The sequence below is a fragment of the Ranitomeya variabilis genome, chromosome 2 (genome assembly GCF_051348905.1).
Source record: "Ranitomeya variabilis isolate aRanVar5 chromosome 2, aRanVar5.hap1, whole genome shotgun sequence".
In the NCBI taxonomy this organism is placed as follows: Eukaryota; Metazoa; Chordata; class Amphibia; order Anura; family Dendrobatidae; genus Ranitomeya; species Ranitomeya variabilis.
Genome location: NC_135233.1, coordinates 637,109,041 through 637,135,457, shown reverse-complemented (window position 1 = coordinate 637,135,457; position 26,417 = coordinate 637,109,041). Strand labels below are relative to the sequence as shown.

The window sequence follows — 26,417 nt, the reverse complement described above, 5'->3', positions numbered from 1 at the left end:
GAAAACCTGTGCTAGAAGTGGAAACTCAAGCCCAAAAATTATCAGAATATTTTTGTGGGGTGTTTTAGTTCAAAATAGTATCTTATTTCCATGCCACATATTTGTTAACCATTTAGGCCATGCGAGTCATCTTGTAAATAAACAACAGCAACTGATCAAAGTAAGTGTCTCTAAATAAATAATCTTAATATAGTGTCCAAATAGTTCTGAAAGAGGGAAGTTTTTTTTTTAAATAAATCAACATAAATTTTATTGCACATAAATAACAGACAAAAATTAGTGACAATAACAGCAGCTAAAGGAAAACCGATGCACAAAAGTACAAAAAGTAATGGCGCACTGGTAACAAAAACACGCATCCCATATAAAAGGTAAAGTCAATATATGACAGATGCCAGCAAAATATCAGTTAGCCAGTAAACCAGTATGTCTGGTTAATGATGTGAGCAGCAGGTTCAGGCATAGTAACCTGTTGTTAACGTAAAGCAGAGCATGAAAGTGAAATGCCACATGTACATAAGGTTTCTGGTTAAATGTCAAGATCACAGACATAGATGCCTCAAAGAAAGGAATTATTTAAATATGGAAATAGCACAATGAAATATTACTTTCAGAAATAATGAACATGCTGTGGATTTTACCGCATAGCATTGCATGGGAATGCGGTTTTTAAGTGTTTCCGCTGCAGCAAAAACGCATAAAAAAACACAACGTGGGCACACAGCCTAAATGTGGTGTGAAATGTGGGTTTTGCCAAGATTTCAACAGATGAAATGAAAGAAAGAAATGCAACTTTTCTTAGAAGAATGGCTAAAAATTATGTTTCGAAAGCACACAGACCCTGGTTACACGATTTAAACTACGTAAAATACAGTCAGAAAATTGGCCCATTTCTCAATCTCAATACATAGCTTTAGTTTAGACATGGGCTAAATTATGTCCCTTTTGAGAAATGTGGGTCAAAAATAGAATATTTTTAATCAAGACTAATTGCTACAATAAATAATTGCTACAAGTCAGCCCCATTTCAATATAGCAAATATCTGACTCACCTTACTATTGGCTTATTTGACTTTGGGAATGTTATTTCTCGAACTGGCTTCAAATCCCATGTACTCCACAATCTGTGAAAGGAAGTTATATATTCTCGTCACTACATTAGAAAATAAAGAAAAGGATCACATTGCTGCAGCCTGAGTACTACCATGATATAAGATACAGTAGGGTGTTTCCATCTGGGACATTTATGTCTTATTGACAGCATATGTCATAAATAACCCACTGCTGGGACCAGCATCTATCTCATGAACAGGGCCCAGTTAAGCATGCGTGGCTCTCTTTATTTCTACGAGAACTCTGAAAATTGTGGGATGACGCTTATCTAGTAAACATTTAGGTCATTGGGCAGCACAGTGGCTCAGTGGGTAGCACTGCAGCCTTGCAGCTCTGGGGTCCTTGGTTCAAATCCCACCAAGGACAACATCTGCAAGGAGTTTGTATGCTCTACCCATGTTTGTGTGGGTTTCCTCCAGGTACTATGGTTTTCTCCCACATTCCAAGGATATACTGATTGTGAATCTAGTTTGTGAGCCCCAGTGGGGACAGTGCCGATTATGTCTGTGAAGTGCTATAGAATTAATGGCACTATATATGGTGAGTAAAATAAATATCCTGTGGATATGCCATAAAAATTACAACTGGGAATTCTCTTTGGCTCTTTGCTAGACCAGCAGGGCATAAAAATCCTTCACCAACTCTTTATAATCCTGTAGCCTCTGACCACTTTACCATCTTGAACTATTTAAATATATAAATATTATTTTCAAGGGACAAACAAGTGCGTACATATAACCCTTTAAAAAGCTAAAGTTTAATACTGAATTAGTGGTCTGATCCTACAGACTATTGGTAACTCCTTTTTGTTTTTTTGTGCACTGTCGGGATTTAGGTCTTTTTTAGAAATTCAGTATTAAACTTTAGTTTTTTAGAGGGTTATATGTACGCACCATCTTAAACCATCAGCAGTGTTGCCTTTAAATTTATTAACTACTGTAGATCGTCTCGGATGTTATTTTTAACTACATGGCATGATAATATCCTGTTGATAAATCCGTGATTTTATTGAAACAACAAACAGACTAGTAGGTGACTCATCGCTGCAATCAGGGTCTCTTCCCCAACATCGTGCTGCTCTCGAATTACAGAGCAAAAATCTGCTGACAGATTCCCTTTAAGAATCATAGAATTCATAGAATCTACAATGTTATAAATAACCTTTTATCTTTATTCTGTGGGTCAATATGAAAAAAATGAAAATGTATAAAAACAATGTGGGGTCGATTCATCATAGCCAGAAAATAATGTAAAAGCTTTTACATTGATCAACTTTTGGTGGTTTCGTGCTGGTTGCAATCCGTTCTACTGAAATAGGCAGAACTGCAGAGGAGCCTGTGTGTGACGCCCGACAAATTAATCAAAAGTGAATGCATTTTATACGGAAGAAATGTTACTCTAGTCCCTGACCGGAGTAGCATTTCTGTTGCAGTGCAGAGGTGCATGCCACTCGGAAGAGGCGTGGAATTCATTATGTTACGTGCACCTTTTAATTCAGTGATTTCTATGAAAACAAGACTGGCATAACATGAGGGTGCGCTATACAAGTCTTGATGAATTAGCCCCAATGTTTTCTGTGTTGCCACATTTAAAGACCAACAATATTTCAGCATTCTGTTGACAGTCGTTTGAGAGCTTGTTTTCTTTGGGACAAGCTGAAGTTCAGGGTGAATTCAGACATCCCCATGAAGCTGGATGCACCTGCTTGTGATGGCACAAACGGAGGTATATGACAGAGAATTTCCTACTTCTTTCCACCAGAAATATTTTAACGCTCAGTGGAACTAAAACTTCATATGTATGGGGGAAGTGAACCGAAGATGCACACATACTTTCTGTTATTGCAATCTATACTACTGTGAACCACTGGTAAAAGATAGTGCAATAGTCATTAGTATGGTGCCTGCAAACTGTGGCCAATTTTGGCAGTACTGGAGTACCAAAGCACTAACAAAGGAGAATCAAGTTTGGTACCCTCCATATATACCTTGTACCTTGTTATACTTAATTGTACGTATATAGCAGTAGTGCTGGATAATGTGCTGAGACTTTGCGAGGCTTGATGTTTTGTGTTTTTTCTTTTATAGATGAGCAGTTAAAGACCCTTTAGTTATATTTTTCTTAAGGATGGTTATCATAAAATACAGTAGGTCTGTGTGATTTCCACTTGATATTGGAGGGAATTTATTAAAATCGGCATTTTATACGTTACTAGAATTCCACATAAAAGAGGAGTTACAGTGGGGCAAAAAAGTATTTAGTCAGTCAGCAATAGTGCAAGTTCCACCACTTAAAAAGATGAGAGGCGTCTGTAATTTACATCATAGGTAGACCTCAACTATGGGAGACAAACTGAGAAAAAAAAATCCAGAAAATCACATTGTCTGTTTTTTTATCATTTTATTTGCATATTATGGTGGAAAATAAGTATTTGGTCAGAAACAAACAATCAAGATTTCTGGCTCTCACAGACCTGTAACTTCTTCTTTAAGAGTCTCCTCTTTCCTCCACTCATTACCTGTAGTAATGGCACCTGTTTAAACTTGTTATCAGTATAAAAAGACACCTGTGCACACCCTCAAACAGTCTGACTCCAAACTCCACTATGGTGAAGACCAAAGAGCTGTCAAAGGACACCAGAAACAAAATTGTAGCCCTGCACCAGGCTGGGAAGACTGAATCTGCAATAGCCAACCAGCTTGGAGTGAAGAAATCAACAGTGGGAGCAATAATTAGAAAATGGAAGACATTCAAGACCACTGATAATCTCCCTCGATCTGGGGCTCCACGCAAAATCCCACCCCGTGGGGTCAGAATGATCACAAGAACGGTGAGCAAAAATCCCAGAACCACGCGGGGGGACCTAGTGAATGAACTGCAGAGAGCTGGGACCAATGTAACAAGGCCTACCATAAGTAACACACTACGCCACCATGGACTCAGATCCTGCAGTGCCAGATGTGTCCCACTGCTTAAGCCAGTACATGTCCGGGCCCATCTGAAGTTTGCTAGAGAGCATTTGGATGATCCAGAGGAGTTTTGGGAGAATGTCCTATGGTCTCATGAAACCAAACTGGAACTGTTTGGTAGAAACACAACTTGTCGTGTTTGGAGGAAAAAGAATACTGAGTTGCATCCATCAAACACCATACCTACTGTAAAGCATGGTGGTGGAAACATCATGCTTTGGGGCTGTTTCTCTGCAAAGGGGCCAGGACGACTGATCCGGGTACATGAAAGAATGAATGGGGCCATGTATCGTGAGATTTTGAGTGCAAACCTCCTTCCATCAGCAAGGGCATTGAAGATGAAACGTGGCTGGGTCTTTCAACATGACAATGATCCAAAGCACACCGCCAGGGCAACGAAGGAGTGGCTTCGTAAGAAGCATTTCAAGGTCCTGGAGTGGCCTAGCCAGTCTCCAGATCTCAACCCTATAGAAAACCTTTGGAGGGAGTTGAAAGTCCGTGTTGCCAAGCGAAAAGCCAAAAACATCACTGCTCTAGAGGAGATCTGCATGGAGGAATGGGCCAACATACCAACAACAGTGTGTGGCAACCTTGTGAAGACTTACAGAAAACGTTTGACCTCTGTCATTGCCAACAAAGGATATATTACAAAGTATTGAGATGAAATTTTGTTTCTGACCAAATACTTATTTTCCACCATAATATGCAAATAAAATGATAAAAAAACAGACAATGTGATTTTCTGGATTTTTTTTTCTCAGTTTGTCTCCCATAGTTGAGGTCTACCTATGATGTAAATTACAGATGCCTCTCATCTTTTTAAGTGGTGGAACTTGCACTATTGCTGAATGACTAAATACTTTTTTGCCCCACTGTACATGCCACAAATTTTTTTTTTGTTTGTTTCAATAAGTTTTATTATGTTTTAAACAATAAACAGATCAGGAAAAGCTTTCCCACGCAGGGGATGATTACATATTAATAAAACAATCAATGGTGAAATCCTGATGCAAACCAATTTTTACATACAAAGACAGGACAGAAACAGGGTGGAGAACACAATAGGGATGGGGATATTGCCAATCAACTTTATGGCAATATATTAAATTTAAGTATACATTGACCACTCGATCACATTAGTATGTGTCACCGTAAAGAAATATAAGTAAAAAGGAACTTATATGCTAAATTCTTGGTGGACTGTAGGTAGGAGAGGGGATTAGTTAAAGTGGCAAGGTTCAAATTGAACAAAGGAAGATCCTCCAGATTCGCACAATAAAAGAGACGTCATGGTGAGAGTATCAGAGCCTGAGTCAAGCAAGCACTGGAGTCAAGGTCCAGCCAAGGTGACCAAATCCGAAAGAATGTATTCCAACTATCCGTCCTAGTCGCTTGAATACGTTCGTATAGCATTATTGCATTCATTCTGTCTTTGACCAAGGATATAGAAAGCGATGAGGTCCTCCACTTGGATGCTATATGTATCTTAGTTGCCATGCATAGTAGATTAAGCAGTCTATGTGAGTTTTTCGTAAGACCAGGATGTTTAGAACCCAATAGGAAGATAATCGGATCAAGATGGACAATTCTATTAAACATTCTCTCGGCGATGGTTTTTACTTCTTGACAAAGCGCCATGACTAGGGGACAATTCCACCAGATATGCTTCATATCACCTGGACTACTACAACCTCTAAAACACATATCAGATAAATGAGGATAAATGACCTTAAGTCTAGTAGGTACTAAATATGTTGTATGAAGGACTTTAATGGAAGATTCCACTAATGAAACCTGGTGGCTACCCCTAGATATGTTATCACAACATCTGTGCCATTCTTCCAAAGTCATAGCAAATCCCAGATCCTCTTCCCATTGCATCATATATTTTAATTTCTTTTTGTCATGAGTAGCATTAATTGTAGAATATAATAAAGAGATTGTCCCCTTACCCTGAGGGTCAGAGAGACATTTTTGTTCAAAGCTAGATAAAGGGAGAGTAGTTCTATTCGCTAAATTTTGTTTGGCAAAATTAAAAATTTGGTTCAAACGGAAGGCTTCCCTAACTGGGGGATTATGTTTCTGTATAAATTCTTGCATAGTTAATAATGTATTGAATGGGGTACAGAAATGTTTCAACGTAGTTATACCATTTAATATCCACCAGGAGTAAGGGCGGAGATCTAAACCTGGTCTGAACATTGGATTGTTGAATAAGTATTGTAGTGGTGTAGATTTAGATTGGAGCTCAAGTTTGAATCGTTCTTTACGCCAGAGAATTAGTGAGTGGGCAGCAAAAGGTGTTCTGATAGAGATGTCACGTGGCAGTTTCTCCGTGGTCCATAGTAAGCCTGATAGAGAATAGGGTTTTAATAAGTACGATTCTAAATAGACCCATCTTGGTTTGTTATTGGTTGAGCAGACATTGGTTAATTGAGCAATTTGAGCAGCTTTAAAATAAGCCATAAAATTAGGTAAGGACAAACCACCTCTTTTTCTGTGTATAAACATTGTCTTCTGTTTAATTCTTGGTTTTTTCCCCTGCCATATGAATTTTGAAATAATAGAGTGTATTTCCTGAAACATCCCCAAAGGTACTGAAATGGGAAGGGAACGAAATAAATATAAAAAACGGGGAAGGGAAACCATTTTAATGGCATTAAGTCTTCCTAGCCAGGACAATGTCAATGCAGACCATCTGGTCACGTCCCTCCGGAGGTTCTGAATTAGTGGAACATAGTTCCATTTATAAAGCATTGACTTACTGGTGGTGAGGTTTATTCCCAAGTAGGTCAGGAAGTGTTCTCTTTTGGTAAATCCAAATTGAGTGATTAAACTTGACTGCAGTTCTGCAGGGGTATTTATAAATAAAGCTTCAGACTTTTCAATATTAATCTTAAGGCCCGAAACCAATTCAAACTCACGGAGTATTGAAAACAGATTGGGGAGGGTAGTATGGGGATTAGTAATGGTCAGTAAGAGGTCATCAGCGAAGAGACTAACCTTATATTGGATACCGAGGCCTGAAGGGCCTAATATGTTGGGGTTACTTCTAATAGCTTCAGCTAAAGGTTCCATCGCCAAAGCAAACAATGCTGGCGACAGGGGGCAACCCTGTCTAGATCCTCTCCTGATATTAATTGGAAGAGGCTGAATTGAGGGTAGTTTGAGATATGCAGTCGGATTATCATACAACAGATGTAAACTAGAAAGTAATGTCTGGGGGATACCGAATTTGGGAAGGACCGTGAAGAGATAAGTCCAGGATAAGGAATCGAAGGCCTTTTCAATATCTAATGATAGCAGTAAGGTCGATTTTTGCGAATTATGAGCTGAGTGGATAATATTTAGGTTTCTTCTTATGTTGTCAGGACCCTGTCTCAAGGGTATAAAACCCACTTGGTCTCCATGTATTAAAGAGGGAAGTATTTTGTTGAATCTGTCGGCAATAATTGACGTGAATATTTTGAGATCTACATTTAGAAGTGAAATGGGCCGATAGTTTTTAGTTAATAGGTGGTCTTTTTCCGGTTTGGGGATCACAGCCACTTGTGCAAAGTAAAATTCGGGGGGCATCTGGGATCCAGACAGGAGAGTGTTACAGAAGTTTTTTATATGTGGCGTAAGTGCTTCCTGAATTTTTTTGTAATAGAGGGTTGTAAGACCGTCGGGACCGGGTGCCTTACCCGTTTTCAAATTTTTTATTATGAATTGTATTTCTTCATCTGTTATATTAGCTTGAAGTTGTTTGGATGTGGATTCATTAATTTTCGGGAGTGTTAGGTTTTGTAGAAAGGATAGCAAAAGATGTGGGGGAGGGGGTTTTGGGGAAGAGTAAAGTTTTTGATAGTATTCATGAAATTCCTTGTAAATAATTTCGGGATGAGCTGATACTTGGCCTTTAGTATCTTTAATTGATGGAACCGTATTTAGTAATTCTTTTATTCTTAACTGACGCGCTAACATTTTGCTTGGCTTGTTTGCTTGTCTATAAAAGGTGGCCCTGGTCCAGGTTAATGCCCTCTCAGTTCTATTAGTAAGTGTGGCATTTAATTGCAATTTAGTATTTTGTATCTGTTTAATTAGATAGCGGGACGTGGACATTTGGTTTGCCTGTTCCAGTTTCAGTAGCTTACCCTCTAATTTATTTTGAAGTTCAGATCTATTCTTCTTTTTATTGGCGGCAAGTTTGATAAAAGTTCCAGTAATGAATTTTTTATGGGCTAGCCACACGTTACCAGGAGACGAGTCCTCGTTTACATTAGTTTGGAAATAGAACTTTAATTCTTCTTTAATTTGGGTGATGGTGACAGGATCTGTAATGAGGGATTCATTTAGACGCCATCTAAACAGACGTGATGTCGCAATATTAAAATTAAATACAGAGAATACGACGTCATGATCTGACCATGAGGACGGAATATGGCGGGAAAATAAAATGGATGGTATCGAATGCGCTGTGGTCAAGTGTAGGTCGATTCTTGAATATGTCTTGTGTACAGAAGAGAAGAAAGTGTAGCCCCTTGTCGAGTCATTGGTTTCCCTCCATGCATCTACCAATCTATTCTCACTCAGCAAGTGTACGATTTTTTTCCTATCTATTTTAGATATGTCTGTTCTTCTCAGAGCGCTACTGTCTAGGAGTGGGTTCAAAGTGAAATTAAAATCTCCACACCATATCAAGTGATGGTATGGGATTGTAGATATTTTGGATAAAACTAGTTTAAATACCAAGGTTTGAGTAGTGGCGGGGAGATAGCTATTTACTATGCAAATATTTTGGCCTTGCAGAGTACCATGGATAATTATAAACCTGCCCTCTGAATCTGAATATGTGTTCTCAATCTGGAGCGGGAGACTATTTCTGATAAATATGGCCACTCCTCTAGTTTTCCGATCCCAAGAAGCTAAGTGAAAACGTGTAAAGTGAGAATCAAAATATTTGGGGCATGAGGACTTGGAGAAATGCGTTTCCTGTAGGCATATAATATCGGGTTTTTGCTTGTTATAGTCTATAAAGGCTTTTCTACGTTTCATGGGGGAATTAAACTCCCTTACGTTGTGGGAAAGAACTCTACACATAACAATACAACCAATAACTGCTGAAGTACGAAGTGACCTGGGATTTCAAATCAATCCTCTTGGTAACAGGCCGTGGTCGACGTGGGCAATATCGATATAGTGAACCATTTCTGTGGAGGCACAATGGGGAGGAGACATAACAGAGGGAGACAATGACGACAGACAAACAATAAACTATCAAGTGGGTCAAAAACCCAAATTGAATGGTGACTTGGGTCTCCATATTAACGGGGGATCCAGATATCACCAGAACTGGGCAGCATGTAAAGTACCCGACAACCTAACCCCTATATGACAATGCCCTTATAGATGAGGAAGATGGGAAAAGAGGAAAAAAGGGGGGGGGGAGGGGGGGAATGTAAGAAAGGGGTGCAACATTAGGGCATACGTTCTTTAGCTCGGAATCTTGCATGAATACAACTCATTAAGGAAAACACATCACTTCGCAAAGGTGATAACTTATAACCTTATAGAAAGAATATGAACCTTATATTTTTAAACTGCACAGAGAACATGCTGACAAAGATGCCAACAATTTTGGGTGAAGTCAGCCTGAACGTCATCACAAGTGTGATCAGGTAACCCGGGAATTCTGGCTCCTGGTTCTTGGGGTATTTATCCATTCTTTAGTTGGCCGTGGTCTCCTTTGTGGCTGAGGTGGTGCAGCTTCAAGAAGGGGAACTCCAGCGCGTTCAAGCACTTTCCTGCCATCTTCCAAAGACCGACAAACGAAGAGTTCATTATTATGAGAAAATGAGAGTGCGAAGGGGAACGCCCATCTATACTTTATTTGCAAAGCCTGAAGCGCTGTTGTGACAGGTTTGAGGGCTCTCCTCCTAGCTAGTGTAGATGGGGATAAATCAGCATACAGTCGCACTGAACCTGGCAGGCCTGGTAGGGAAGCCAGGTCTCTTGTAGCAGCCAGTACAAGGTCTCTAGATTCTTCGTAATGCATCTTGAGAACCACATCTCTAGGGAAATCTGAGGTGCGGGGTTTGCCCAGAGCCCTATGTATTCTTGTGATGTGCAATAGGCTTGGGTCTGTGTCTGGCAGTAATGCTTTAAACAATGCAGAGGCTGTATCCTTTAATGATAAAATCGATTCAGGGAGACCACGTATACGGATGTTACTTCTGTGAGATCTATTCTCATAATCCTCGCATTTTAATTCTAGGTCTGTAATTCGCTCAGCATGGTGCTTAATAGTGTCTTTGTCCTCCTCTAATGCTTCTGCAGCGGCGTCCATTTTTTCTTCCAGGGCTGAGGTACGTTGAACTATGTCCTGCAGCTGCATAGTAACAGTCTGCATGGCTGTGGAGAGCTCAGTTCTGAAAGTCTCTTGTAGTGTTTTTACTAACGCCGCTGTGGGAATAACATCTCCTGCAGCTATTGCTATTTCTTCAGGGCTGGCCTCGTCACTATGCGGTGAGGGAGAAGCCGACAGGGAAGAAGTTGCGGCGGCCATCTTGCCCACCCCACCTCCAGTCAGGAAGTCGGCTATTGTGCGGCTTACCGGCTGATTCGCAGAGACTTTCTTTGGCATGTCAGACCGGACCAGACTCTGAAGCGGTAGCGATCAGTTCCCGGTGAGAACGGGAAGATTCCGGCGCTCTATGGGGTCTCGTCGGCAGATCGGGTCACGGAGCTCAGCAGAGCATGTCTGGCTCCGTCAGAGTCCGCGCATGCGCCCATGCCACAAATTTTTAAGGAGGATATGCCTCTTAGGCCGCTGTCACACTTGCGAGTGCGAGAAACTCGCGCCAGTATCTTGTCTAAATACCTGGCACTGCCGCCGACACTTGGGACCAAAGCGTGCGGCTGCATAGAAATACATACATCCGCACACTCCGGTCCCAAGTGACGGCGGCAGTGCCAGGTATGGAGGCGAGAGACTCATGCAAGTTCCTCACATTGCACTCGCAAGTGTGACCCCGGACTTAGTCAGTTTATCACATCTATGCTTCTCTCCGAGCCAGAAAAGCTAATCTATACCTGCTACAAGCTGGCATACTTCATGTTCTGGCATGACTATTAATGAACCTGGCAGTCGGCTTGTAGCCACACCCCTTTCATTAAACTCCACCCTCTTCAAATAAAACTTCATAGGCTATGGGGAGATTTTTGGGGGCACAAGGTAAAATATAGCCTAGTTTAACACTTACCATATATACTCGAGTATAAGCCGAGATTTTCAGCCCATTTTTTTGGGCTGAAAGTCCCCCTCTTGGCTTATACTGGAGTCATACCCAGGGGTCAGCAGGGGAGGGGAGTCTAATAATACTCACGTGCTCCCGGCGCAGTCTCTGCAGGTCCCTGGTTCTCCCGGCGCTGCAACTTCTTCCTGTATTGAGCGGTCACATGTTACCCCCCATAGGGGTGGAGCCGCATATTCATTACTGTAATGAGCGGTAACGGTGACCGCTACAGGAAGAAGCTGCGGCACCGGAGAACCAGGGACCACGCCAGGAGCAGGTGAGTATAATGGGGAGGGGGAGCGCTGCGCGATATTCACCTCTCCTCATTCCGGGCGCCGCTCCGTCTTCAGCGTCTTCTGCTGTGACGCTGAGGTCAGAGGGCGCGATGACGTATTAGTGTGCGCACCCTCTGCCTGAGCGTCAGTGCAGAAGACGCTGAAGACGGAGCAGCGCCCGCAACGAGGTGAGGTGAATATTGAAAGTGCCGGGGGCCTGAGCGGCGAGAGGTGTGTATGTGATTATTTTTTTATCACAGCAACAGCATATGGGGCAAATATCTCTACGGAGCATCTTATGGGGCCATTATCAACATTTGTGCAGCACTATATGGGGCAAATGTGTCTGTATGGAGCATCTTATGGGGCCATAATCAACGTTTGTGCAGCATTATATGGGGCAAATGTCTGTATGGAGCATCTTATGGGGCCATAATTAACGTTTGTGCAGCACTATATGGGGCAAGTGTCTGTATGGAGCATCTTAGGGGGCCATAATTAAAGTTTGTGCAGCACTATATGGGGTAAATATCTCTATGGAGAATCTCATGGGGCCATAATCAACATTTGTGCAGCATTATATTGGGCAAACGTGTCTATGGAGCATATTTTAATATGGAGCATCTTATGGGGCCCCATCATAAACTTTATGGAGCATTATATGGGGCGTATTTTGTATGGAGCATCTTATGGGGCCATCATGAACTGTATGGAGCATTATATGGGGCTCCTGATTCAATATGGATATTCAAAAACACTGATGTCTCAATTAATTTTACTTTTAATAGTATCTATTTTTACATTTGACATTTACCGGTAGGTGCTGCATTTCCCACCCTTGGCTTATACTCGAGTCATTAAGTTTTCCCAGTTTTTTGTGGCAAAATTAAGGGGGTCGGCTTATACTCGAGTATATACGGTATTATTATTAATCTGCAAGGATTCTGTTCCATTTATTTGATCTCTATTTTATTCTTTCACCATTATAAGTGAATTTGCTTACTGTCATCAAAGTGCCAATGCTTTATTCATTTAAACCATATTTAATATAATAATAATAATAATAATCTTTTATTTTTATATAGCGCTAACATATGCCGCAGCGCTTTACAGTTTGCACACATTATCATCGCTGTCCCCAATGGGGCTCACAATCTAAATTCTATTTTGCCATTAAATATATTAGCAATCACGACACTTTTGGCCCAATTCATCAAGGTGTCTGACTTTTTGCAATTTCATGCCAGTTTTGGCCCACACCGCCAAAGTGGGACAGGGTTTGACGAAGCCTGCCTGATAAATTCATCAACAGTTGTGAAATAACATACACCAGATATAATATTTCATTCAATGACTGGAACAACTGTACGAGTGGTGGAGGTGATGGTCTGCTCACTGACACTTTAAGGGGTTAAATGTTTTTTATATGCAATGTATGTTGCTGAAGATAGAACCCTCTAGGGCTGCAGTGTAGCCTAGACATGGATAACTGTAAGGCCATTGCAGATTAGGGAGGGGGGAAATAAGTCTTATTGCCAAGTTCAGGAAGTGACAGTCAGTCGGGAGTAGTAGTGACTAGGGTTGAGCGAAACGGATCGTTCATTTTCATAAGTCGCCGACTTTTGGCAAAGTCGGCGTCTCATGAAACCGACCCGATCCCTGTGTGGGGTCTGCCATGCGGTACGCGACTTTCGCGCCAAAGTCGCGTTTCAATGACGCTAAAAGCGCCATTTCTCAGCCAATGAAGGTGGACGCAGAGTGTGGGCAGCGTGATGACATAGATCTCAGTCCCCACCATCTTAGAGAAGGGCATTGCAGTGATTGGCTTGCTTTCTGCGGCGTCACAGGGGCTATAAAGGGACGTTCCCGCCGACCGCCATCTTACTGCTGCTGATCTGAGCATAGGGAGAGGTTGCTGCCGCTTCTTCAGAAGCAGGGATAGTGATAGGCAGGGTACATAAAGCCACAAACCGCTTGTGCTGTAGCGATTTCCACTGTCCAACACCACCTTTTGATTGCAGGGACAGTGGAAGCTACATTTTTTTTTCCTCGGCGCTGTAGCTCATTGGGCTGCACTAGAAGGCTCCCTGACCCTGATAGCTGCGTTGCTGTGCCTGTGTGTGTACGACGCTGTGCAAACCAACTGCTTTTTTCAAAGCACAAATCCTGTTTTTCCTTCCTTTCTGCACAGCTATCTTGTGTGTTTGTCCACACTTTTGTGTGCAGCAGTCCTTTTTATAGCTGCCTGCCATACTTTTCTGAGATAACTGCAGGGAGATAAATATTGGCAAGTCTGCCTCCGTGCCATTGCTGTGTGTGGTATCTGTCTCTCATTGTGTGCCACCGAAAACACTGTGTAATACTTGGCCTTTTTTTTTTTGTTGCTAAATTCTCCCTTTTCCCCAAAAAAAATTAGTCGGAGATAAATATTGGTAAGTCTGCCTCCGTGCCATTGCTGTGTGTGGCATCTGTCTCTCATTGTGTGGCACCGAAAACACTGTGTAATACTTGGCCATTTTTTTTTTTTGGGGGGTACATTCTCCCTTTTCCAAAAAAAAAAATTAGTGGGAGATAAATATTGGCAAGTCTGCCTCCGTGCCAGTCCTGTGTGTGGCATCTGTCTCTCATTGTGTGCCACCAAAAACCAGTGTGTGATACTTGGCCATTTTTTTTGTTTTTGGGTACATTCTCCCTTTTCAAAAAAAAAATAATTAGTGGGAGATAAATATTGGCAAGTCTGCCTCCGTGCCAGTCCTGTGTGTGGCATCTGTCTCTCATTGTGTGCCACCAAAAACCAGTGTGTGATACTTGGCCATTTTTTTTGTTTTTGGGTACATTCTCCCTTTTTGAAAAAAAAAAATTAGTGGGAGATAAATATTGGCAAGTCTGCCTCTGTGCCATTGCTGTGGGTGGCATCTCTCTCTCATTGTGTGCCACCGAAAACCACTGTGTAATACTGGGCCTTTTTTTTGGGGGGGGTAAATTCTCCCTTTTAAAAAAAAAATAATTAGTGGGAGATAAATATTGGCAAGTCTGCTTGAGTGCTGCTCCTGTGTGTGCCATATGTCTCAAATTATTGGGGCACAGAAAGCCTAGTGTGTAACATTGGGCCTGATTTTCCTTTCAGTGTCAGGCACCTATAAAGGTATATATAAATCCTACAGAAGTTTGAGTTCACCTTATAAGTTGTTTTACAGTAACAAATAGCGTTACTTTGGTTACGTTTTGCAAACAATGAGGAAGTCTAGTGGAAGAGGTCGTGGCCGTGGGCGGTCATTGTCAGCTGGTAATGATGGTAGTGGTGGTGGAGCATCAGGTGGTCGTGGTAAAAGCAGTACAGCACCTAAGTCTCGAGTTGTTGAGCCAAAAACGACGTCTGCCTACACAAAGCCTCGAACGCTCTCTTTTCTGGGAGTAGGAAAACCACTTTTGAAGCTGGAGCAGGAGGAACAAGTATTGGCTTTCATTGCTCACTCTGCCTCTAGCTCTTTCGCCTCCTCCTCGGAAAGTGCTAAATGTCAGAGCAGTGCATCATCAGTGGATGCTCCCGGTCAGGAACAAGTCGCTTCCTTGTGTCCTTCACCCAGAACAACAGTGAAGGATGCGTCAGTCGACACAACAGGTTACTCCATGGAGCTCTTTACACATACCGTTCCTGGGTTAGACAGTGAAACAGTTAACAGGCCATGCCCATTAGAAGTTGAATCGGACATGGAGTGCACAGATGCACAGCCACAGCCAGATTACTATGCTGTTCCTTTGACTCAGACCAGAACATTGCCCTCGCAGTGTACTGAGGCAGAATCAAACCCAGCGGAGACTATGGTGCCCCGTCACGAACGCTATACCACCGGCTTACACGGTGACACAGACGAAGTTGCACACGACATAGAAGAGGAGGTCATAGATGACCCAGTTGTTGACCCCGATTGGCAGCCATTGGGGGAACAGGGTGCAGGCGGCAGTAGTTCAGAAGTGGAGGAGGAGGAGCCGCAGCAGGCATCAACATCACAACAGGTTCCATCTACCGTGCCCGTATCTGGCCAAAAACGCGTGGCAAAACCAAAACCTGTTGGAGGACAGCGTGGCCATCCGGTTAAAGAAGCTCAGTCTGCAATGCCTGAAAAGTTATCCGATAGTAGAAAGAGTGCAGTCTGGCATTTTTTTAAACAACATCCAAATGATCAGCGCAAAGTCATCTGTCAAAAATGTTCAACTACCTTAAGCAGAGGTCAGAATCTTAAAAGTCTAAATACAAGTTGCATGCATAGACATTTATCCACCATGCATTTGCAAGCCTTGAATAACTACCAAATGTCCCTAAAGGTTGCAGCACCCTCGGCCAATGAAGCTAGTCAGCAACGCTACATCCCTTCCCTCACTGTAAACCCACCATTTCCCGCACCACCGGCAGTATCTGTGCAGCTTTCGTCGCCAGGCCAAAGCAGTCAGGGAATCACCAGGTTTGCAGTAGGAAACACTGCATGTAGGGCACCGGCAAGAATACCATCTCCAACCCTCTCTCACTCACCCATGTCCACCGGCACCACCGCTAGTTCCACGATCTCCAGCTCTCCAGTCCAGCTCACCCTACATGAGACTCTTGTTAGGAAAAGGAAGTACTCATCCTCGCATCCGCGTACACAGGGTTTGAACGCCCACATTGCTAGACTAATCTCATTAGAGATGATGCCCTACCGGTTAGTTGAAAGCAAAGCTTTCAAAGCGCTGATGGACTACGCTGTACCACGCTACGAGCTACCCAGTCGGCACTTCTTTTCTAGAAAAGCCATCCCAGCCCTCCAACAGCATGTTAAAGACCGCATCGTCCATGCACTCAGGCAGTCTGTGACTACAAAGGTGCACCTGACAACAGATGCATGGACCAGTAGGCATGGCCAGGGACGTTACGTGTCCATCACGGCACACTGGGTGAATGTGGTGGATGCAGGGTCCACAGGGGACAGCAATATTGGGACAGTTTTGCCTAGTCCACGGTCAAGGAAAGAGTTGGCTGTAGGCGTTCGCCCCCCCTCCTCCTCTTCCTCCTCCTCATGCAGAAGCGAGAGCTCGTCCACACACCGCAGTCGCACATCCACTCCATCCGCAGCTGCCACTGTTGCACACCAGGTGTGCCATTATGGGACAGCTAGTGGCAAGCGTCAGCAGGCTGTATTGGCAATGAAGTGTTTGGGCGACAACAGACACACCGAGGAAGTTCTGTCTGAGTTCTTGCAGAATGAAACTCAGTCATGGCTGGGCACTGTACATCTTGAGGCAGGCAAGGTTGTGAGTGATAACGGAAGGAATTTCATGGCTGCCATAGCCCTTCCCGACTGAAACACATTCCTTGCCTGGCTCACACCTTAAACCTGGTGGTGCAGTGCTTCCTGAAAAGTTACCCGGGGTTACCCGACCTGCTCCTCAAAGTGCGCAGACTTTGCTCGCATATCCGCCATTCGCCCGTACACTCCAGCCGTATGCAGAACTATCAGCGGTCTTTGAACCTTCCCCAGCATCGCCTAATCATCGACATTTCAACAAGGTGGAACTCCACACTGCACATGCTTCAGAGACTGTGCGAACAGAGGCGTGGTGTTATGTTTTTGTGGGAGGATACACATACACGGGCAGGCAGTTGGATGGTAGACATGGAGTTGTCAGGTGTGCAGTGGTCGAAGCTACAAGACCTGTGTCAAGTCCTTCAGTGTTTTGAGGAATGCACACGGCTGGTTAGTGCAGACAACGCCATAATAAGCATGAGCATCCCCCTAATGCGTCTGCTGATGCAAAGTTTGACGCACATAAAGGAGCAGGCGTCTGCAGCCGAGGAAGAGGAAAGCCTTGATGACAGTCAGCCATTGTCTGGTCAGGGCCGAGTAGAGGACGCGGTAGCGGGCGAAGAGGTGGAGGACGAGGAGGATGATGGGGATGAGTACTTTTTGAATGAGGAAGCTTCTCCTGGGCCAACAGAAATTAGTGGCGTTGCAAGGCTGGGTTCTGTTTTTTTAAGGGAGACAAGTGACGCAGATTTGCCTGTAACAGCCCCTCCAACCAGCACAACCGCAGATTTGACAACTGGAACTTTGGCCCACATGGCGGATTATGCCTTACGTATCCTCAAAAGGGACACACGCATTATTAAAATGATGAGCGATGACGATTATTGGTTGGCCTGCATCCTTGACCCTCGCTATAAAGGCAAATTGCAAAATATTATGCCACATGAGAACCTCGAACAAATATTAGCAACCAAACAAGCTACTCTTGTAGACCGTTTGATTCAGGCATTCCCAGCACACAGCGCCGGTGATGGTTCTCAGTCTCACACAAGCTGCAGGGGGCTACATGGCAGAGGTGTTAGAGGTGCACAAATCAGAAGTGGCGTTGGACAGAGGGGTTTTCTGACCAGGTTGTGGAGTGATTTCGCAATGACCGCAGACAGGACAGGTACTGCAGCATCTATTCAAAGTGACAGGAGACAACATTTGTCCAGTACGGTTACTAACTATTTTTCTTCCCTAAGGCTAGGTTCAGATTGCGTTAGTGCAATCCGTTTAGCGCGAGCGCTAGCGGATTGCGCTAACGCAATGTCTTTTTCGGGGCCGCGTTCAGGGGTCGCGTTAACGTCCCCGCTCTCGCAGATCCCCGATCTGCGCGAGCGGGGAACGGACCTCTGGCGCGCCGCGGACGCTGCAAGCAGCGTCCGAGGCGCGCTACAAAAGACCGGCACATCGCTAGCGCGTGCCGAAAATGACACGCGCTAGCAATGCGCTCTAACATTGCCGGCAATGGGAGCGCTAACGGACGCGGTGCACGGCGTTAATTTCGCCGTGCAACGCTGTCCGTTAGCGCTATCCCATTAACGCAATGGGAACCTAGCCTTATCGATGTTCTCCCTCAACCGTCATTCCCATTTGATTACTGGGCATCAAAATTAGACACCTGGCAGGAATTGGCAGAATATGCGTTGCAGGAGCTTGCTTGCCCAGCAGCTAGTGTGCTATCAGAAAGAGTATTCAGTGCTGCTGGTTCAATATTAACCGAAAAAAGGACTCGTCTGGCTACCCAAAATGTGGATGATCTCACCTTCATTAAAATGAACCACTCCTGGATTTCAAATTATTTTGCCCCACCTTTCCCGGCTGACACCTAGCTTTCCTATAAAAAGGTCTTGCTTGTGGACTGGTCTTACTGAGTGTTCCAATCTGTTAATTTGCAGCAGCTGTTTGTCCAGCATACGACATGTTTACACCTCCCCCAATGGGAAAAATCCCCCCACGGGGCCGTTGTCTCGCCACTTAGCGCAAGCACCCGTTACAGTGCTGATTGTCTGAAGAGGTGGGTGTGCCCGCTTTTGGTCGACGGCACTGCCACTGGGTCCCTCATAGTACAATGTAGTGTCTCTGGCGGTGGTGGTGCGCACCCAACGTCAGACACACCATTGTAACATGAGGGGCCCTGGGGCGGTACAGCCGGCCACAAGAGAGTTCCCCCCCCCCCAGCTCAAACTGCGCTCTACCACGTGCAAAATTATCTCGCACAGCTCCACCAATGTTTAGTCTATGCACTGACATCATTCAATGCCTGGCACTGACAAACAATACCAATTTGTTTGCATCTATGATGCTAGTTAAAGTAGTCTGGGTCAGTGTCCTATATTGACACCAGTAAATACTAATTTACTGCCAAATTACTTTGTCATAAACTCTGCAGTTGAGCCCTCCCCTGTACCTAAGCATGACACCCTTTTTTTACTTATAGTTGTTTTGCGAGACATTAACATCTATTTTTTTTTTTTTGGAGTACTAACTCTGTCAGACACTCCTTGCAATACTCCTCCACTGACCACAATGCTGCCTGCCTGTGCATCCATGTAACCGATATAAAACTGCCATGAGCCTATTGTTTGTTATTTTAGGCCTTTGATAGCCTGTCTGCGGTCCCTACTTGCATTACTCCTCCACTGACCACAATGCTGCCTGCCTGTGCATCCATGTAACCGATGTAAAACTGCCATGAGCCTATTGTTTGTTATTTTAGGCCTTTGATAGCCTGTCTGCGGTCCCTACTTGCATTACTCCTCCACTGACCACAATGCTGCCTGCCTGTGCATCCATGTAACCGATGTAAAACTGCCATGAGCCTATTGTTTGTTATTTTAGGCCTTTGATAGCCTGTCTGCGGTCCCTACTTGCATTACTCCTCCACTGACCACACCAATGCTGCCCATTTACCCCTGGAACCTATTTTACAGTGCATAGAGCCTATTTTTTTATTTTATTTAATATTAATAAAGCCATGATGGACTACGCTGTACCACGCTATGGGCTACCCAGTTGACAATTCTTTTGCGAGAAAAGCCATCCCACCCCTCCACCAGCATGTAAAAGACCGCATTGTCCATGCACTATGTCAATCTGTGAGTCCAAAGGTACACCTGACAACAGACACATGGACCTGTAGGCATGGCCACGGAAGGTTACGTGACCTTTGTGGCGCAATGGGTTAATGTATTGGATGCATGGTCCACACAGGGGACAGCCTGGTAAGTCTGTCTGCAGTCCCTAATTCAAGTTGTCCTCAAATGAATAAATCTGAGCTTCAACCTTCTGGCTCTCATTAAGTGCTGTTGTTTAAAAAAAATGGTGTTAAGGGCCTACTAACGGTGTCTGCCCCTGCCTGGTGTTTGTCCTCAACTGAATAAAGCTGAGCTTCTACCTTCTGGCTCTCATTAAGTGCTGTTTTTTTTTAAAAAAAATGGTGTTTAGGGCCTACTAACGGTGTCTGCCCCTCCCTGGTGTTTGCCCTCAACTGAATACAGCTGAGCTTCAACCTTCTGGCTTTCGGCCTATAGTATCAGATATTAAACTGCATTTGGCCTTCAACTTTGGTTACGGCCTACTAACGGTGTCTGCCCCTCCCTGGTGTTTGCCCTCAACTGAATACAGCTGAGCTTCAACCTTCTGGCTTTCGGCCTATAGTATCAGATATTAAACTGCATTTGGCCTTCAACTTTGGTTACGGCCTACTAACGGTGTCTGCCCCTCCCTGGTGTTGACCTCAACTGAATACAGCTGAGCTTCAACCTTCTGGCTTTCGGCCTATAGTATCAGATATTAAACTGCATTTGACCTTCAACTTTGGTTACGGCCTACTAATGGTGTCTGCCCCTCCCTGGTGTTGACCTCAACTGAATATAGCTGAGCTTCAACCTTCTGGCTTTCGGCCTATAGTATCAGATATTAAACTGCATTTGACCTTCAACTTTGGTTACGGCCTACTAACGGTGTCTGCCCCTCCCTGGTGTTGACCTCAACTGAATACAGCTGAGCTTCAACCTTCTGGCTCTCATTAAGTGCTGTTTTTTTTTAAAAAAAGGGTGTTTAGGGCCTACTAACGGTGTCTGCCCCTGCCTGGTGTTTGTCCTCAACTGAATAAAGCTGAGCTTCTACCTTCTGGCTCTCATTAAGTGCTGTTTTTTTTTTAAAAAAAGGGTGTTTAGGGCCTACTAACTGTGTCTGCCCCCGCCTGGTGTTTGTCCTCAACTGAAAAAAGCTGAGCTTCTACCTTCTGGCTCTCATTAAGTGCTGTTTTTTTTTTTTTTAAATGGTGTTTAGGGCCTACTAACGGTGTCTGCCCCTCCCTGGTGAATACAGCTGAGCTTCAACCTTCTGGCTCTAATATATATATATATATATATATATATATATATATATATATATTTATTTTTTTTTAAGTGCTGGTTGGGGCCTAATAGCTCTGTTTGCTGCTCCCTGGTGTTTTCCCTCAACTGAATAAAGCTGAGCTTCAATCTTCTGGCTCTCATTAAGTGCTGTTGGTGGTTAGGGCCTACTAACGGTGTCTGCCCCTCCATGTTGTTTGTCCTCAACTGACTAAAGCTGAGCTTCAACCTTCTGGCTTTTGGCCTACAGTAGCAGATATTAAACTGCATTTGGCCTACTAGTGTGGTTGGGCCCTTAAAACAGTGTCTGCTGCTCTTGGGTTTGCTACTCCACTGAACAAAGCAATGCCGCCTGTTTAGTCCTGTTACCAATTTTGAACTGCATTTAGCCTACTTTATTCTTTGGCCCTATATCTGTTTCCTCCTCATCCTGCCCATTGCCCAGCCACTGCTAGATGAGTCTGCTGGTACATTGACCTAGACCACTACATTCCCCTTGCACTCTACACAGCCAGAATCTGACCCTGCTGAAAGTAAGTTTCCCCTTCCCGCATGTTATACCACCTTACACAGGGACAAAGAGGAAGGTGCAGATGAAAGTGCAGGTTCCTTCATCAGGTGGGGGGGCATACTCGTTGGCGACGTCACGAGCACAGGGCCCCTCAGAGTATGCAAAAGTGTCGCTGCTGGTGGGAGGCGCCCCCGCCATGCAAACACACCGCTGTACTTTGAGGGGCCCTGTGCCAGTGCCAATGCGAACGAGTGGGCCCCCCCTGCTTGCTCAGGATCACAGCACTTGCAACGTTGAAATACTTACCTCTCCCTGCTCCACCGCCGTGTCGAAGTCCACATTTCCTGGGCCCACTAAAGCCTTGAACCAGCCCTACCCCCCACAACTTTTGCCAAATGACCCCCAATTTCCTATGCCCAACTATTATTATAAAGTTAATTAAGATTGACAAGCTTCAGAAACAAGAATGGATGTTTTTGGCATTAAAATGGGCACTGTAGGTGTTTTCCTGGCTTCCACGCACTGCCGACTATGCTTCCCCATTGACTTGCATTGGGTTTCGTGTTTCGGTCGATCCCCGACTTTTAGCGATAATCGGCCGACTGCACTCGACTCGACTCTGGACAAAGTCGGGTTTCACAAAACCGGACTCGATCTTTAAAAAATGAAAGTCGCTCAACCCTAGTAGTGACAAGTCACAGCAGCAGTCGCAGGTGATAGATTGCTAGGGACAAATACTCGGGGCAGTGGTTTGCAAAAAATACCCTTCAGTGTGATTCTTTTTGCCGGCCTGGGGAACCTTGAGATGGACGTCAGGGCCCATGAGCATCAGCCTGTGAAGATGCAGGGAAAGATGGACTCAAATTCTAGAAGGATGAAGGTGCTGCAATCCAGGTGCACTGCTAGTGGTGGAGGAGAATTACTAGTGCTAAGGAAGACAGCAAGAGGGATATCCCAGACATACCGAGAACCAGGGCTGAAGTTGGGTATGGTATCTGTGGGAAAGATGACAAGCCGTTGGGCCTTATCCTTTATGCCTATTCGTAAAAACTGTCAGTTAACAAATAAAAGTTTGATTGCTTTTATGATCTTTGTGTTCCCAGGATTGATTGCTGCCAAAGTTCCAGAAGAGGAAAACCTGGAGCCCAAGGAAGCCTGCAGGCCAGAACTAAGTGTGATGCATCCACACACACCAGCACACAAGGACAGGGACACCTGTTGTCTGTAGAGTGCCAGAGCGAGTGGGAGCAGCAGCTCGCCCACGACTACCTCACTTGGGCACTTTACACAACAGTTTTGGCAGAGGGCTGAAAGGCGCACATTAGTGATGAGATGTGCCTAATTCATTATGTGGCATGCGCCTGTTAATAAGCTAAATACACCTTATTCCTGCTCACCCATCATTAAGACTGTCATATGCAGTGCCAAACTTAATTATCTTTGAATAGTTAAACGGATGATGCTTTCTCCTTAGTGCAGCTTTCCTCATTAACTGACCATCACTTCTGACCATAAAATGGCTGCTGATCGAAAAGCATGTGACCGGACGAGCAACTTTCCCATGTGAAGTGTTTTACAATTGTAGGAAGCTGATGGACAGGTCTGGTCACGTGTTCCACCATCAGCAGCTATGATCAGAAGTACTGGTGAGTTAGTACGGAAAGCAGCATTAGCAAGAGAAAGTGGCTGACCTCTCTAATGACTATTCATATTGTACATTTTGTGCAGGTAGGAAATGATCTCATTGCTTATGCCAAAAGTATCCGCAGACAACTTTACACCCAAAACTAGAGGGTTTGGGAGCATCCACTAGCCTGGTAAAGGTAGATATATCTTTTTTTCAGTATACAATCAATTGTTCAGTTAGGCACTGCAAAAAAGTATACTATGGGGCTTATGGGCAAGATATTAAATTGTATGGCATACAGCTGAATTAATCAGAGGAGAAATTTAATTGAAAAAAAATCCTAGTTATGCACAACTGATGACATGTTCTATTAAACTCCACAGGAAACATAAGTTAATGAAAGAAATAATTTTTCAAGGTGGACAACTATACCTTAAGAAAACAGGGAGTTGGGGTTATATGTGAAACATGGCTTAAATTTTTGATACATTATTTTAAAATTTATTAGCTTTGATAATAGAGCCCTAAAATAATAGAGGATAACGTTAGCCAACTGAGCATAACAAAGCTACAGATAACTTGGCATAGCCTCACAAACTTTTTGAGCCAGATTCATTAAGATTGGCATAGTACAGTCTTATGGAGAGGCATAGTGCAGTATGGTGTGCCTAATTCATGAAGAGACACATGCCATTTAAAGGGGTTTTCCCACAAACAAAGTCAATTTTAATCAATAAATCTTGGAATAAAATAAGTTCCACAAACGGTCAGACACAGCCATTACACAGTACACAGCAAGGGCACATCTATAAGATTATCTCAGCAAAAGAACATTTTTTAAACACATCCAATTGTGGAACCTATTTTTATTCTAAGACCTATTCATTAAAATTAAAGAGGTGTTCCCACCAACAAAGTTAAAGTAAAAAATTGAAACATTCTTTTCCACGATAGCCCATGCTTAGTTAGTTCTCCAGATGTTTTTGAAAGCTGATATGTGGAGAGAAAAATATCAAATGTTTGTGACATTTTTGGTTCAATATGCACCCAAACTGCTGTAAGGTGATTCATAAATGTGGACCTATGATCATCTGTAAGGAAAGTAGTAAAAGATCATTATTTTAAAGGGAATCTGTCAGCAGTGTTTTTCTGTGTAATCTGAGAGTAGCAAAACATAGGGGGCAAGGGAGCATAATGTATCGCTTAGTTTACTGGGTGCAGCAGTTGTGACACAATCAGAGTTCTTAGATGTAGCATAAAGCAGAACTGTGAAAACTAACCCAGCCCACAGCACAGCTTTTTATGTACATTGTTCATTGACAGTGAGCTTCTTATCACAAGTGGGGCGGAGTCGGTCAACTGCTCACAGGAGCACTAGTACGGGCAGTGATAATGTCAGATGATAAAACCTTCATTATAAGTTATAAAGGAGCAGCATGGTAGTGTTGTGGGCTGCCAAAGCAAGGCACAAAATGTATTTTTAGAGGCAACAATTATACCAGACAAATCTGGTAAAGCATGGTTCCCAATTAACCTCTTCACGACATATGATGTACAGTCTTTGCCTTTGATGCGTGCTCACACTCGCATACGAGGTCATGGGCCCTTAACAGCCGCGGGTGAAGCGAAGTTCTGCCAGCGGCTGTTATCCTGTTAAATGCCACTGTTAATCTCCGACAACGGCATTTAATGTGCCAGCATGGAGGTCTACAGAAGATCTGCATGCTTGTTATGACTATTCTCCTGTGAATGCCAGCTTGTAGATGGCGTTTATAGGACATTGTGATCTTATCGATACATAGCAGTGTGTAGGGCATTGTTCTTCTTCCGCATCTACCAAAGTTGGGCATGGTCTAATATTAACGTGAACTTCCTGCCTAATAGGTGGTATCTTAAAGTGTCCAATGCCCACTTTATGGCCAAACACTCGTCCTCAACGATGTAGTGGTTTTTCTCACAGGGAGACATTTTCCGACTCATGTACATCATCGAATGTTCTTCACAGTTCACTTCCTGAAATAATGTTCAATGTTCAATTCCTGATGGCACCTAATCCAACATCAAATTCATTTGTCTGAAACACAAACTATTTGGAGAAGTCCAGGGCCACCAACACTGGCTATTTACACAAGGCTTCTGGAGACCACTTGATCATAGCCAACTTTGTACTCTTAAACAGGTCCGTCAGAGGTGCCGCCATCATGGCGAAGTTAGGGATGAACTGATGGTAGTAACCCACAATGCCCAGAAACGCTCAAATCTGCTTTTTGGAGAGCAGTGTGGCCAATTCTGGATTGTGCCAACCTTATTAATTTGGGGTTTGATCTCGCTCCCCCGTTTATGACATATGCCAAGTACTTGGCTTCTTCCATCCCCATGGCACATTTCTTTGGGTTGATGGAAATCCATGCCTTCCTTAAAGCATCAAGCCTAGAGGACTTCCCCAATTCTGGCTGAAGATCACAATGTCATCCAGGTAGACTGCCACTTACTTCTTGTGGGGAGCTAGGATTCCATCCATGGCTCTCTGGAACGTGGCTGGAGCTCCTTGCAATTCAAATAGCATCCTGACATACTGTAAACAACCATTTGGCATTGAAAATACTGTCTTCTCCTTGGCATCCTTGAAGAGGGAAATAACAACACTCTTTCATGAGGTCCGGAGTGGTAATGTACCGGGCTGGCACTAACCTTTCAATTAACTTGTCGATACAGGGAATTAGATATGTGTCAAATTTAGAGACTTTATTCAGCTTACTGTAGTCATTAAAAAAAGATATTCTTCATCTGGTTTCGGCACCATCATGATGGGATGGGACTGGACCAGCTGTTCTTGGATTCTTCAATGACATCTAGGTTCAACATTCATGTCACCTCCTTCGAGATTACCTCTCTGTGGGCTTCGGTAATCTGATATGACTTCAAATTCACCCACAAATGAGGCTCTGTGAAACTTCATG

General features: G+C 43.8%; 1 protein-coding gene across 1 annotated transcript in view; it reads right to left on the bottom strand.

The window, feature by feature from the left end:
* LYST (lysosomal trafficking regulator) overlaps positions 1–26,417 on the bottom strand; it is a 591,077-nt gene that overhangs the window by 6,399 nt on the left and 558,261 nt on the right. Inside the window, exon 51 of the mRNA XM_077289098.1 lies at positions 1,053–1,124. Coding sequence (XP_077145213.1) covers positions 1,053–1,124 — 72 coding nt within the window. The remainder of the gene's footprint in view (positions 1–1,052; positions 1,125–26,417) is intronic.